The sequence below is a fragment of the Poecile atricapillus genome, chromosome 4, assembly GCF_030490865.1.
Source record: "Poecile atricapillus isolate bPoeAtr1 chromosome 4, bPoeAtr1.hap1, whole genome shotgun sequence".
Classification (NCBI taxonomy): Eukaryota; Metazoa; Chordata; class Aves; order Passeriformes; family Paridae; genus Poecile; species Poecile atricapillus.
Window position 1 is genome coordinate 15631497 of NC_081252.1, and position 15799 is coordinate 15647295.

Genomic DNA, 15799 nt, shown 5'->3' on the forward strand with positions numbered 1-15799 from the left:
TTAGATGCTACAAGAATAAACTTGTGGAAATTTTTTAAAAACCTAATTAAAAAATTGTCTACTGAAGCTGCAGTAGTTATCACTTAGTAATGTAAGAGAAGTAAACAAAAAAATAAGATAAGCCTGGGATCAGCCCACCAGTGTTTGAGGGACAATGTGCTAGTGAGGTCCTTCAGTCTGCTGTCTCTGCGAGGGCAGAGGACAGAGATGCACATGGCAGCAAAGATACAGGGATTATTGATGAGTTAGAAATCATGGACGTGCCTGAGAATAGGAATTAGGGTTTCTCCCTGCAGAAAGTTGCTAGGATTTGGCTGCCTAGAGCTTAATGATGGTGACGATGGTGTTGAGTGTTTACAGGTGAGGACCAGGGGAAAGGCAAGCAAGACAGATGTCATGGTGGGAGTCTGTTTTAGACCATTCAGCCAGGGTGAAGAGGGACATGGAATATTCTACAAGCAGCTGGGAAAGTCCCACTCATAGGGAACTTCAGCTTACCAGATATCTGCTGGAAACATAATACAGCAGAAAGAAAACAATCTGGGACATCCCTGGAGCGTGTGGAAGGGAACTTCCTGATGCAGCTGGTAAGTGACCTAACCAGTGAAATCACTCCACTGGACCTGCTGTCCTACTATTTTTTCAGATCCTCTCTGTGGGGCATGTTTGTAAGTGAAGCATACATTTCAGTGTTAGACAACAGTTTTTGATTTGCCCATATGTGAAGTATTTCTAGATTTGTATAATCTACAAGCAAGTCACAATAGACCATAGGAACAAGTGATTGAAGACATGAGGGTAAATGAAACATAGGCGCTTATTTGCAGTGGTTCCTAGGATGAGATTAGCCAGTCTGTTATCAATGTCTTGCATCGTGTTAAATTCCAATGCCCCAAATGTCCAAATATTTACATAGAGAGGTTCAATTGGTTCTGAAAGTGCCACACAGATGCACCTAGGGTAGAAATCATGAATCACATATGCATTCAGGTAGGGCCAAAATTTTTATGATTTTTATGAAAGAGTTGTGCTTTCTATGCCTCTGGAAGTATTGTACAAGGGACATGCTACATTTACCATGAGATGCAAAGAGAGGCATTACCCAAAATTTTATATTCATGACTGTTTTAAAGACAATATAGATCTCACTTATCAAGACAGATAGCTGAAAATCACTTGTATCTTCAGTGATAACACTTAAAATGTTTAACTTTGTTAATGACAGGGAACAGATCGTGTCACCAAAAATAAGAAGTAAACTCTCTTTAGCAGGAGAGGCATAGAAGACAAATAGTGAACAAATAGCTCTGTGAACAAAGGGGAACTCCTGTTTAAGGCCTGATGTGAGTGACTGTGACAGCTTGCAGAGCTTTTTGCTGCCTGAGAGAGACAAGCAGTCCGACGCACTTCCGGAGGACACCAGGGGATCACTGGGGAAGTGTTCCTGGCTTTGCCCTCATGCTCCCCATTTGCTTCTGGCCAGTGGGCAGCAGGCAGATTGCATCCTGGGATAATGGACCTTTGGTTTGACTCACTGGGGGCTTCCTATTGCCTTCCCTTCCTAAAGATCTGACTGAGGTATTGGGGTCCAAGCTGATAAAAAACAGGTTCGGAATGACTGCCCTTGAGATATGGGGGCAGAAAGAGGGAGTGAACCAGTCTAGATAGGTAATCTCCAATGCCTGAAAACCTACCAGGAGAAGCACTTGGAGAAAATGGAAATTGGAGGACATTTCATTATGGACAAATGATGACAAATTATTCCTTTTGTGACAGTATAAAAAGTCAAAATTATACAGAAGAAGCAGTAGCTGTCACATCATCCTGACTTCAGTAAGATTTTTGACATCCTGTCCTGTAAAATTAATAAAAGCAAACAAGAAATCTGTCAGCATGAGGGGGCACATGTTGGAGACATGGACTCAGGAGTGCTGTGCACAGAGGAACTCACGTAATTGAAAGAAAGGAAAATGGGTAGGTCATTCAGGATTGTTCAAGCAGTTTCACTTGTGATGCAGCTATCAAATGATAGCTCTGCTCACAAAACCTCAGGCAGTATTAAACAGAAGGAATGAAATATTTTGGAAGGGAAAAGCAGACCACAAAATAATATTGAAAATCTTTTCATGCATTTTCCACTGGATCCTCCCTTTGCTGTGCACCTTCCTTGCATGTCCTATTATTCCACATTCTTCTAAAGTTTTTCAGCATGCTGGACATTTTGAAGAGAACATTAATAAAATATCCACTAGGTATGGCTTAGGCACACATGCTCACACTTTAGGGCAGAAGGATGGACTAGACATTGTCAAAAACCCTTTACAACTCAGTTTTTGATCTATTTTAACAAAGGTAACTCCCAAATTGTATTATATGCGCAACTGGAGAACACTCTATATAAACCCTAGAACATATAAAAAACAAGAAATCACCATGATGACCAGAAAAATAGCTTTTCTCTTTCTTAAGTGGGGAAGTAGTTATTTTTAAATTATCAGATAAAATTTATTAGTATTTCCAGTACTTTTAAAACCTCAAGTTACACTATCTGCCCCTCAGGAATCACACAGTGGCCATTTATATTCCTGAAGCAGCCTTGAGAAGTTCACCAGTTTCATATATTCACCATGCTCCTGAGAAATGTACAAATTAGCCCAAACCCCTCATTTTAAGCTAAACTTCCTACTTCAGCCAGAGCACAGAGGATTTGATTTAAAGTTGCTGAATATAGGTTTTGCTAATTGGGGTGACTGGCAATGAAAAAGGCCTCCAAGCCCTTGTATTTTAGGATAATATGAATTCACACCACCATCATTTTCAATTCACTTGTTCATACATTCAGTGCAAAGACTTATATATCCTTATATGGGTTACACTCAAATTTTCCTGTGTTCCTTAAAGTTCAACTACAAATGTTGAAGTGAGCCACAAAGCAGGCTGCTAACCTCAGAGAAGATGTCTACATGGACTGAGACTGAGAGATTTTGGCAAAATGTTTCAACAGATTGTTAGCTGAGAGGAAAGGAATCACCCCTCCCTCTCCCAAGAGACTCAGTGTCATTATTATAATGTAAAATTTTGACTTTTCAAATCACTGTTCTGGAATTTTTGTTAAGAAACACTTAGAAAATGCTTGTCTAGAAAAAAAAAAAAGACTGACATATTTTGGATGTTGTGCTTTATACTTTTGTTTCCTCTTCCTCTTCTACTTCCACTTCCTCTTCCTCTTCTTCCAGAGCCTCTCCTCCATCCCTTCCCATCTCGGCTGAGAAGGCTGTCATGGGGTCCCTGGTTCTGTTTTCTTGCTAATGCTGTAGTTATTACTGTTTGTTTGCCTGGTTATACACACCAGTAAAGAACTGTTATTCCTATCCCCAGATCACTGCCTGAAAGCCCCTTGATTTCATAATTATAATAATTCGGAGGGAAGGGGTCTACATTTTCATTCCAAGGGAGGCTCCTGCCCTCCCTAGCAGACACCTGTCTCCCAAAACGAGACAACTTATAAAGCTGCTGCTTTCTGGGAAGGATTCTGAGCTACAGATCTTGGTTGGAGGCAGTACCAGTGCAGCCAAGGGCATTTAAACCCTCAAAAGGCCCTTGCCAGCCCTGCTACTCAGCTAATTTAAGCATTGCTCTGTTCAGCATGAGCAGCCTAACAGGGGAATGTGCCTGCTTCCCCAAGGCACTGCTCTGGGCTCCAGCTACCCAGTGTAGAAGGTGTCCAGTCACCTGAAGTCAAGCAGCACAGCACCTAATTCCAAAGAAGCACTTGAGTTCTGTTCCTGTGGGAACTATCGTGGAATGTAATGAGTAGAGTCATCAATGGTTTTGTGGATTTGGCATGTAGTTCCCTGCATCAGAGAGTGTGAACTGCAAGAGCTTTGTGGTCTGGCTGCTCCACTCAAGCCTGATTAACACAGAGAGAAATAACACAAGTATAACTTGAGAGAACCTCTATTGTGAAGTGATTCTTTTTGGGATGTTTTTTTATACAGCTTTTTTTATTTATATAACTATTTTATATGTAGAATTTTCCTATCATGCAATTTGAAGAGCAACTTTCTTAGGAAAACTTGTAGGGTGAAAATACTGCAAATATTTCTTCTAGACTAGTACTTGTTCACCTGGCACATAAGATTATACACTCCTAATACAGCTCCAACTAAGAGCTGCACATTTCTCTGTGTTAATTTTTTCACAGATTCATAAACATACTTCTACACATTTTATGCATTAAATGCCTTTCCCTTTGTTTTACTTTTGCTGACTTAGGAATTGATCTGGTTTTGTTTGAAACACTGTCTCTTTAAAAAGGAATAGCTCATTCTTAGTGGCAATAGTTGATAATTGTGCAGAAATACTGTGCATGCTTCTGAAAGGTGTAATAATAATGTCTCTCCAGATGTGCCTAGAAGTTAAGTAGCAGTTTAGAAATGCCACTTTATAATAAGAAGAGTCTATAATTTAGGAAGCATTGCAATTTAGTATGCAAAAAAGAGAGACAGATTATAGCCCTATATGAGCCATGAAGCAGAAGTTACCTAGATTTTCATAGGGTACACATTCCCACCTAGTAACATATTTAGTACATTACATGTTCTATTACAGGAGTAACTCCTCCATAGTTATTTCAGTCCTGACTATTGGTAAGTGTGATTACAGCACTGGTGCAGAACAGGTATCAAATTCAGTTATGTGTATGAATGTGATAATTTCCAGAAATGCACCTTCCTACCTTATTTGAAAGACAGATTGATGTGAGTCCCTCATCATAAAAGCTCCCCTCTGTCCTGCCCTTCTCAATAGTGAGGCACACTTTTCTGCTGGTCCCTTCACTAGAATCAAGGCCCACCTTTGCTAAAACACCATGGAATAATGGTGAAGGCTGCTGGAATGACTGGGATGTGACTTTCCAGAGGCAAAAGCCTATTTCCCTTGCAACTACCTCCTCTGGCTGCCACACTGGCAGTGGTGGAGGGAGCCAAAGTTGTACATCTTTATCTGCTCTTTATATCCACCCTGTCACCTAGCTGAAAAAAACAACAGTTCCTTCATTTTCCTCTGCAGAAATTCATAGGGCTGATGATTGACCGAGTAGTAGTTCAGCTCTGCAGCGAAAAAAAAAATAAAAAAATTCAAAGACAGCAGGAACATTATAACAAAAAAATATGCTTTGGAAGAGATACATTTAAAATTGCAATTATTGTCTTCTGCATGTGCCTGTATATTTGGGGTCAGATATGCTAAAAGTTTTGGAATTCATTTAAAGAAAATTAAAATCATTATAGAGCATTATGTCTTATCAGAGCATATAGCTTACCATTGAAGGTCTCCATTTCAAGACCTTTTATTAAAATGACGGACACTAAGACAGTAGGTGAGAAAAATGCAGTGCATTCCCTTCTTTAAGCATTCAGAAATTTGGAAAAGGAAGTTGGATTTGGGCTGTCAGCTGGGGCCTTCCTACAGGGGTTTGTGTTTGCTAGACCTACTGTTTTTTGTATACCCACACAATCACATAAACTACTCTAGTAGTTTATTCCCTCCCATTTTTTAAATTATATTTTATTATTTTCATTTTTATTCTTATTTTTATTTTAATTTTTATTATTATATTTTATTCCCTCCTGTTTCTTCACTCCTGCTCCTGTAGCAATGTTTCCTCTCCTGGTGTTCAGCAACTGAACTAACTCCAATTCCAAAGGAATTCCATGAGAATATGGGCAGACTTTTAGGAGTAGAGAAAGCACAAACTTGTTGGATGTCATGCAGCTTCACAAAACTTTTGGGTAATCTTGCTTCAAATGAGGATGGATGTTTCAGTTTTCAGTTTTCCTGCTTTATTTCCAAAATGGCAGTCACACATCTGTTTTCACTTTACAGTTTGTATTCACATTCTTTGTTATGGCACTTAAAACACTAAGTTGCAATTTAGTTGTTCCTTAGTGAGAATAATTGCCAGTATCTTGCCAAACATCCTGCGTCCACTATAAATGAAAACTGCATGAATTAGAAAGACATATTTTGCTTGTAAGAGAATCTGAGAATAATTTATGCTATAAATAAACACCTTGATATGCTAGTAGGAAGTACATTATTTTAAAATGTCTCCTGTCTAGTTAAGGAGCACATTTTTGTGTAATTAAGAAAATGAGAGTTAAATTTTGAGTGAGTTCTGGTGGTATTGCCACCCTACTGTAATATAATACATACTGACACTTGCATTACTTTTATATACAACTAATGTAATTTGTATAGTATTGTAATACTATATATATAATATTATATATAAAATAGTAATGCAATTTGTATAATATTGTATACGTATGAATAGTTTCTGTTTTTATATTAAGCTAGAAATATATTTTAAACTTCAGAAATGCCAGCAAAACACAGAGAGATAGTTAAAAAAAACCACTCTATTTGCAATGATTCCATTTTGCTGTGTTCAAAGGAAATTGTTGGGAAGAAGATTTTTTTAAAAAAAGTAAGCAAGTTATTCTGTTCCTATTCTCACATAATTAGTTAATACCTCAATCTTTGTGTTCTTGTTTTTGTGTGTTTGCTTATAAATTTCTCCCAGTACAGAAAATTCTGTCAAATTTAGCATAGCAAAAGTATCACGTCAAAGAGAAAAATAAATAGGAAACACTCCCTTTTCAGATTTAAACAGTAGCAAATATGAGACACCTTGGGATCCAAGTCCAAGTACATACATGTACACACATGTACTCCTGATATCATTTACTCTCACTCTTTGAGCTGGAGTGAGCTGAAGAAACAGATATTTATGACCATTCTTTTCTGAAAATAGGTGCTCTTATCACAAGACAGTTAATAAATGGGTATGTTCCTTTGGTTTAAATATTTATCCAAGCTGATGTTTTTCCTGCAATGCTGGTACTTCTTTTCATAATCTGTCACGAGCTGTAGAAAGTCTGTATTTTTATTTCCACTTTCAAATCCTGCCCAGGTTTCTAACAGCTGCCAGGTGAAGCAGATTTTACCTCTCATGTCTGTACACCTGCTTAAAAAGTGACATTCACAACCTGCATTGAGGCAAAGTACCAGGAGTGCTAGTTACTGATTTTCTGGAGGCACAAATAAAGTATCATGTGAGAGAGCCAAGAGTCTGTGACAAGCATGAAATTGTGAGTTCTGCATATATTTGTTTTTGTTCTTTGCAGCGGCAATGACTGCAAATCTGATCCCATGCAGTAGATAATTAATGTGGTGGCCTTTCATTCCAGTGCTTCTCTGCAGAATGGATGCTGGACTCAAATGTTGAACCACAGGACAGCAGGGTGCTAAGAAATGGCAGTGAGCTGTCCCACACAATGAATTTATAATACAGCCACCTGTAACAATGCTCTGGAAACATTCAGTCCCAGACCCTGTTTCTCTCACTTGTACAACAGCTGCTGAAGACACAGAAGTCTTATTTATGTTCATAAATAGATTTTTGGAATCTTTCTGTAATAAAACGCCTCTTTGTTCCTGGAAAACACTTTTTTCACTGAGAAACAAGAAGGAAATGCCCAGCTCCAGAAACTCATCTCTCCTCCAGTAAGAAGTCAGAGTAATTTCTAAAAACCTTGGTATTTATCTGCAAAATATTTTTACCATGTCTCAGTGTGACATGCTGTCCTGGGGTTACTTTATGATGCTTGTATCCCCATTCGCCTGTTCTGTTTATGTTACACATTAAGTTCTGTGCCTTTAAGACTGGCTGTGAGAGTGAAGGAGGGGAAGAAGAAGCTGCAGTTTGTGTTGAGAAAGAGCCCTCACTGCCCCACATCCTGCTCCTGGACTGTGATGTCTGCAGCAAGGACAGACAGCGGGACAGAGCTCTCTTCTGCTTTTAGTTAATTTTTGGCTGGCTGAGGCACAGAAGTTCCCTGGACTGTTTTTTTTCCTTTTTCCTTGCATCTGTTCAAACCTGCTCGGGACTTAAATCATCAGAAAAAGAGCCAGCAGTCAGAACAGCACAGCCAAGGATATAAAGAAGATTGCACAGAGATCAAGTACTGTTTTCACTGTTGCCTTTCAAATGCGTGAACCTTACATAGGCAAATGATGGTTCTTGGAAATCTGACAGTACTACTAGGGAGCTGCTAAGCCTCATCTTCAAGACATTCAAGTTTATCTCAAGAAACAAAAGTTTTTATGATGAGATATCTAGGCAGGACTTTAGGATTACAGCTGACATTTACGGTGATTATTATAGACACCAAACCTTCACTATTCTTAACAGTTAAAAATCCACAGCTTTGGATTTCAATGCAATTTTCAGATTATTCTTTTCAGCTCCTTTATAAGGATCTTCTTCTGCTGGCCTATGCCACCTCTCTGCCCTGCTGCTCCACAGCAAGCCAGATGGAGAAGAATTTTGGAGAAGCTCTTTTCTGTCCTCACAACCTTCTTCCACAGCTTCTTGGTGCTGTCCTGAAAGGCCACTACATTTTCCCTCCTAAGGCAGCTGCCCCAGTAAAAAAACACTGTTCAGGTTGCAAAGAGGAGAAGTCACAGCACAAAGCTACTTCCAAGGTAGGCAACTCTGCTGAGCCCTGACTGAGAGGCTACACCTATGCTACAATGTGCAGCAACAAGGGCACAAACCTTGAGCCCTCCTCCCTTTAGGGCATGCTAAACCAGAATGTCCAGGAAGGTCAGTGCTTCAGATATCAATCAATCAGCTGCCTTTCATGTTTGGCAGTCACTTGCCTGCCTTCTAAACTGTAGGCATATGTATTTTCCCAGAGGCGTTTTTGTGTTGTTTTGTTTTGGTTTGTTTCCCCCCAAGTTTGAAAGTTGCTCGGAAATGGCAGCAGGAAATCCTTATGGTCTGATCTTTGTCATGAGAATAATTTCCACTTTATTAGGTACAAATTTATTTATGTAACTAGTGAAAGTAAAACAGAATGGAGGAAGGGGTGGAGCATTTGCTGCTATCACTTGTGCAAACCTTATCCTGTCAACAACTTCTGTGTCGTGTCGACTTGCTGATCAGCACTCCGAGACTTGTGAGTATTTCACAACTTTTGACATCCTATTGGTTTTCTTTTTTTCCTCATTTTATTAAAAAAATTAAGGAACTTAGAGCTTAGCTTCAAATTATTAAATGCTTTTAAAAAATGTCTAATAAGATTTCTTATAAAAAATATAGTTTAAGTATTGTATTTAACCTTGCAATTGGCACCTGTTTCTCTGTCTCTGTGTTAGAGAAATCAGCTAATAGACAAAACTGGTGCTAGCCCATGAAAAATTTGTCATTGTTTGCTAACAAATTCACTCAGCAAAAATGAGGAGAAAAAAAAGCTACTTCTCGGAGCCTGGTTAACATACCAAGGTCAGAGGCAAAAAACTGGGAGAAAAGTTATTTAATTCTTAGTGTATACAGTCAAAAGAGCATTAAATACAGGCAGAGAACAGAAAATCTGCAGTCAGTGGAATCGTGCTGAAAACAGTGACAGAGTTTCTGTAGATGATAGCAGTGTAGTAGAGAGGTTTTCATCAGTAGTAAGCAAGAGAGAACATATGCACTGCTGAGTCTGTTTAAAAATAACACTTTCTTCCTCGTCATAGAATCATACATTCATTTAGGTTGAAAAAGAGGGAAAAGATGCGGGAGACAGAAACTTCTTATTGTCAAAACCCGCAAAATTATATCTGTATAAGTCTAATAGGAAATTCTCCTTCCTGTGCACAAACACTATCTTGCCGTTCCTTCTGTGTAAAGAAGATATTTTTAGGCAGCTTACTTTTAAGAGAGTCTTACACTGAGGAACAAATTCCTGATTATAATTGTCACAGCATGTTTGACTATACTTTCCAAGTAGTACATAGTGCAGTGCTTCCTTTGTCTCTCACAATTGTTTATTGTTTACAGTTACAAATTTATTTGGCATGTACCATTTAAATGGAAAGTTACCATTTGGTTACATGTACATCTAGGAAGGAGATAATTATAGATCAACGTAGTCTAAACAAACAATATTTATAGCTCAACAAATTTGGGAGTCTACTGGGCTGTTCTAAGCTTAGAGTACGACTTTATAGCTGTGCTCTGCTCTGCACCTACACCAGAGGGCAGCAGTGGGCAACCCCTGGTACCAGCGCTCCGGGAATTGGGAAATCAGGGGATGTGAGAGACACAGACTGCGGGAACTACATCCTGCGCCAGAGCTCTGGGACACAAGGATATCCAGGGGTGTGAGAGAGACAAACTGCTGCAATTGCACCCTGAGACAGGCCCTGCAAGACACAGGGTCCTGGTCCTCTCTCTGCCTGGCAGAGCGCAGTGATTAAAGGGATGGAGGAATGTTGACAGGCTCCTGCACATCTTACTGTGACTGTCCCAGCACCCCAGGTGACTTAGCATATGAGTGAGAGGCTCTGCAACGGGAATGGAACAATAACGAGGATGATGGTCCATCTGGCTTTGGAGGTGTCACTAAAGTTAATTCAGCATGTGCCCTGTGTCAAAATTGCTTCCATAAAGAAAAAAAGACAGGTTATTGTCATAGTAGATCTTTTCTGAAGGGAACAGAAAGCCCCATATACAGACCAGAAAGCCTTCTTCAGGAAGTCTGCATCCTTCCTGGGGCCTGGGTTAAAGATGTGAAGTCAAAGTGTCCTTCTGTGACACAACCCTCTGGTTATTATCTATTTTCTGTTTTTTTAGGTAGGCAGTGATGAAGTTGCAACAAGAAGTTCAGGTGCAATTATAAGACTCCAGGGCCTTGGGATGACTGTTAAGGGATCAGGAGCACAACTGTTGCTCTCCTCTATCCATCCAGTTGCAGGGAAGGAATGGTACAATCCAGCACACCAATACCTGTCTCAAATCCAGGTGTCACCCACAGAATTTAGGGATTTTGATCATGATTTGGTGTACTCAACACCAGACATGCTGTCAATGGATGGGGTACACCTGTCCCAAAGGAGGAAAAGGATCTTTGCACAGAAGTTAGCAGGGCTTATCAAAACAACTTGAAACTAAAATGGGGAAAGGGGTAAAACCAGGTTCACTAGAGGCAAACTTGAAGGTAGCCCACCAATTTTTGAGTGACTATGTGCTAGCAAGCTCCTTCTGTCTGCCACTGGAGGTAGGGGATGAAGATCCATATGGCAACAAAGACACAAGGGTCAGTGATGTTTCAGAAACCATGGAAGTGCCTGAGAATGGTTATGTAGGAATTAGAGCTTCTCTCCCCAAGGAAGTGGTGGAATCAACAGCTCAGCTGAAGTGCCTCTACACCAACACACACAACAGGAGCAAACAGGAAGACAATTAGGAGGGCCAAAGCCCAGCTGCAGCTTTATTTGGCTACTGCCTTAAAAGACACAAAATTTATTTCTGTGAATACATCAGCAACGGGACCAGGCCTGTCAGCCTGACTGCTCCTGGGGAAGATCACAGGGCAGATCATCTTGAGTGCTATCCAGTAGCAAGTACAGGAAAACCAGAAGATCAGGCCCAGTCAGCAAGGGCATAAGGCAAGTCCTGCTTGTCTTATCTAATTCTCCTCACAATAATCTTCTGGAGAAACTGGATGCCCATGAATTGGACTGGTATACTCCTTGCTAGGTGAAAAACTGGCTGGTTACCCAAGCTCAGAGTGGTGGTGAATGGAATTAAATACAGCTGGCAGCCAGTCACCAGTGGTGTTCTCCAGGGCTCAGCACTGGGGCCAGATCTGTTCAGTATCTTTATCAATGATCTGGATGAAGGTGTCAAGTCAGATTGCAGATTACAAGTTGGGTTGGAGTGCTGACCTCTTGAGGGAGGAAGGCTCTGCAGGGATCTGGACAGGTTAGATTTAGGGACCGAGGACAACTGTTTGAGTTTCAACAAGGCCAGGTGCCGAAGTTCAACCCCATGCAACACTACAGACTTGGGGCAGAGTGGCTGGAAAGCTGCCTGGTGTAAAAGGACCTGGGGGTGCTGGTTGACAGCAGCTGACCATGAGCCAGCTGTGCCCCAGTGGCCAAGAAGCCCTGTGGCATCCTGGCTTGTAACAGGAATAGTGTGGCCAGCAGGACCAGGGCAGTGACTGTGCCCCTGTATTCAGCAGTGGCGAAGCCACACCTCAAGTGCTGTGTCCAGGTCTGGGCCCCATACTGCAAAAAAGACACTGAGATACTGAAGCATGTCCAGAGAAGGGTAATGGAGCTAGGGAAGAGTCTGAAGCACAAGTCCCATAAGGAGCAGCTGAGGGAGCTGGGGATGTTTAGTCTGGAGAAAAGGAGGCTTGGGCGTGACCCTGTAATTCTCTACAGATTCCTGAAATGAGGTTGTAGCCAGGTCGAGACTGATTTTTTCCCCAAGCAACAAGTGATAAGACAAGATGTAATAGCCTGAACTTGTGCCAGGGAAGGTTCAGACTGCATAATGCAAAAGGTTTCTTCATTAAAGAGTGCTCAAGCATTGTAACAAGCAGTCCAGGGAAGTGGTAGAGTTACCAACACTGAAGACCTTTAAAGGACACAGAGGTATGGTGCTCAGGCTGATGGCTGGACTCAAAGATCTTAAGGGCTTTTCCAACCAAAACAATTTTATGATGTCATTGTGACTGCATTATGTCTTGCTGTCATTATAAATGTTTGAATTCTCTGGGAAAAATAAGATTATGGTCAGATCCATTTAAGGCTGCCTAAGAGTTCACTGAAAATAGAGAGGGGTCACAGGAGACAGAGGTACAGGCTGATGTGGAGTAGTTGGGAAGTATGGATAATACAATGCTAGATTGTTTCTTATGAATGAAAAGTTCATCCTCAGCTTGCATGTCTTTCATGCCATGGACCACTGTCCATTGATACATTTGACACAAACCTGCCAGTGTCAGGTTCAGGGTTCTGTCAGAGCAATGTTTCTTTCCCTTTTCTGTTCTCAGAGAGTTCAACTTGTGCAACCAGCACAGCAGTGAGACAGGCAGTCTGGAACAGCTGACTGTAAGACATTCCATTCTATCCAAACAGTGTGGTTTGTGACCCAGAGTGGGTATCTGCTCTGCAGGCCAGCACAGTGCTGCATACTCAGGATTTGGAACAAACTTGTTAGTCTGCACAAAAGTGCAGATTTTAGTCCTCTTGCTTTTTTACATGACTCAGTCATGTTGCTATACTCTCTACTTCAACACTGCGCCATCACTAGGAGCTAAAACCCAGGAGAGCGAATACTCATGCGTTCCTTCTTTTTTTGAGGCTTTTCTGTGCACTTAAACACTCATAATGGAAGACAGTGACATTAAAGGTTATTTTAACTACAGGGCTGTAATTCACTGCCAATTCTCTACACCAAATTACAGTGCCAGGCAAAACAAGAACATCCCAAATGTGTCCATTTACTCTCTCTGCATGCTAAAATTTTTCTAATTTTCAAAAGTATCTTAAAAGTAATTCCTTAGGAATCCCTACTCTCGGTTACTTATTATCAGGTACTGATTTCTCAGAGAAATGTGTATGAAGCAAAATCTGTTTTTATAAGCAGTTCCCATTAAGTTCTCATAGAGGCAATGATGTTTTCTCACTCAGCTGAGATGCCTGATTCCCATTTTACAGGTTTTGATAGGATAGAACTTCGTTCCAAGAATGAATGCTGACATATTAACAAACAAGGTGATACAGTTTGTCTCTGCAAAGAGCAAACTCTACTGGAAAGCACTGTTAATAGCTCCTCATGGGAATGTATGCTCAGAGCTCCTTTTTGAGCCGATGTTTCAGATGATGGGACAGAACCATGTTGGAGGCCCTTGATACCTACACAGGCAGATTATTCTGTTATAGAGGAATGGACTTCTGGTTTCATGTCATTGATCCCATATCAATTTACCTTCTCACTGCCTCTGTGGCAAACAGAGAATGTTTCTGCACACCAAAGGTTCCTCTGCTCTTGGCTGGCCAATGCTATTCCCAAGATAGGTCCTGTGATCCCATGTTCAAAACGAACCTGAAGGTAGGACCAGAAGAGAGACACTTCATCCAAGTGGTCTGTACTGTATCAGTGTAAACAGAGGTCCCAGGTGACTAGAGCTGAGTGTCACCTTTGAGATAATATTCTGCACAATTCTCTGAGAATTGTGGTCTAGGATTTCCTCCATGTCCTATAACTGACTTGGGGCCTGTTCTCCACCATCCACCAGGATTTATGGGTAGCTAGGGCTAGACTTTTATATCATGATGAGAACACATTTAGGCACCTTGGCAGTTAATAAAAGCTTTCTGTCTTCCATTCATAAATTAATGTACTACTGTAAAATATGGAAACTGATTCCTATTTATTTATTTGTTCATTATTTCCCTTAGAAATTAGTGAGGAATAGCAGAAATATTTTGAAGACTTCAGTAGATATACTATATAATTAATTGTTGACCCTGTTGTTAGGTTATTTTTAGCAGGTAATTAGATACTTGTGTCATTACAAATTATCATACAGTATTTCTTGCTATAACAGATGAGGTATGTCCTTAGTGGCAGCGTAGGGTGATCATTCAGACATTGTTGATACAGCTGCTATACATTACAACTGAACAGTTTAATAGTTTACCAATTAACTCTAATGTCAATGCTTAAATATTCTTTACCAAAAAATGGTGGATGGGTTTGGTTTTTTTTTCCCATTGAGGAATTGCTTTTAAAATATTAATACATGTAGACGAAAAAGGTTGTACTCTGCAGTAGTTAAAAAACTCTTATACCAAAGTTGTTAATCTGGCCCATTCATGACTGAAATTTATCAAATATATTAGGATGTGTTTTTGTAAGTAAAAAAAAAAAAAGAAGAAAATTTACTGGTTGCAATTTATTTTTGAGTAGATGGGCCATCATATTCTAAACTGCTAGTCAGATATGATTCCCACTGCACCTTTCCCTGGCTGCAGTCTCTGACAGAAGGCTATAAATGTCAAGTGTTGGTAATTTTCTTCCTTAGAGTTTAAGCCATAAATAAGGACAGTGTGGGAAACCTTATTGTCTCTGCTGGAGAAAGGACCTGATCTCATTGGCCATGTTGTGTCACCGTCTGCCACAGACTGTGTTTATGAAGATGCAAATTGGACAATGCAGTTGTTGAGACAAATATCTTGTGAACAGTATACACAGTAGAAGACCCATTTTTTGTAAAATAATAACAACAGTGACAAGGCTTACTTCACATACCTTAAAACTCATTTTAACTGTTAATATGTTGTTAACATACTATTAACATTGGTTCTTTTTGGTTGATAAACAATACGATAGAAAGTTGGGCATGAACTCTGAGGCATCTTTTGATGCTGCATTGGCTAATTTAGAATTCTTAATTATCACTTCTTTAATAATCACTTAATGAATCACTTCTACCAGTGGGGCCTGCATGTATTCTGGTGACAAAACTGATGTCTGTCTGCTTGTAAGGGGAAGTGGGACCCTTACCTGCCCTTCCAGAACAAGGAGAGATTTTGCAGAGACTCTATGGAAATCTATATATCCGATTTCTGAAAGCTGAAGCTGGTTACTGCCACCAACCTACTTGTAAGAGGAAAAGCTATCGACATGAGCACACTTGCTCTAAAATAACAAATTGTATCTGTTAGTGTGAGCCATACTGTCAAGTTGCCCCCAACTGAATGTCAAATTAACCTCAGGCTGAATGCCATGAAAATAATAGAGACAGAAGAGGCATACCTGTTAGAATCAAGGGTGTGTAGTGTGCTTTTAAGAACACAGGAGTGTGAGACACAGTGGCTCTCAAAAGCTCAAGTACTGTAACCTTTGGCAGAAAAACAATAAAGACAGTTTGTTTCTCTGGCAGTG

At 40.2% G+C, this 15799-nt stretch overlaps 1 protein-coding gene across 4 annotated transcripts in view; it reads left to right on the forward strand.

Annotated features, from left to right (window-relative positions):
* Positions 1–8876: 8876 nt before the first annotated feature.
* The window catches only part of IL15 (interleukin 15), a 39336-nt gene continuing 32413 nt past the window's right edge, over positions 8877–15799 (forward strand). For 2 of the 4 annotated variants that reach the window (XM_058837254.1, XM_058837255.1), the window contains exon 1: positions 8891–9026. Coding sequence is in view for 1 of the 4 variants with exons in the window: in XM_058837253.1 (XP_058693236.1) it covers positions 8925–9026 (102 nt within the window). In the remaining 3 variants the exon portion in view is untranslated. Of the gene's footprint in view, positions 9027–15799 lie in introns of all 4 variants that reach the window. The other 2 variants (XM_058837253.1, XR_009277515.1) reach the window with 2 other exon arrangements.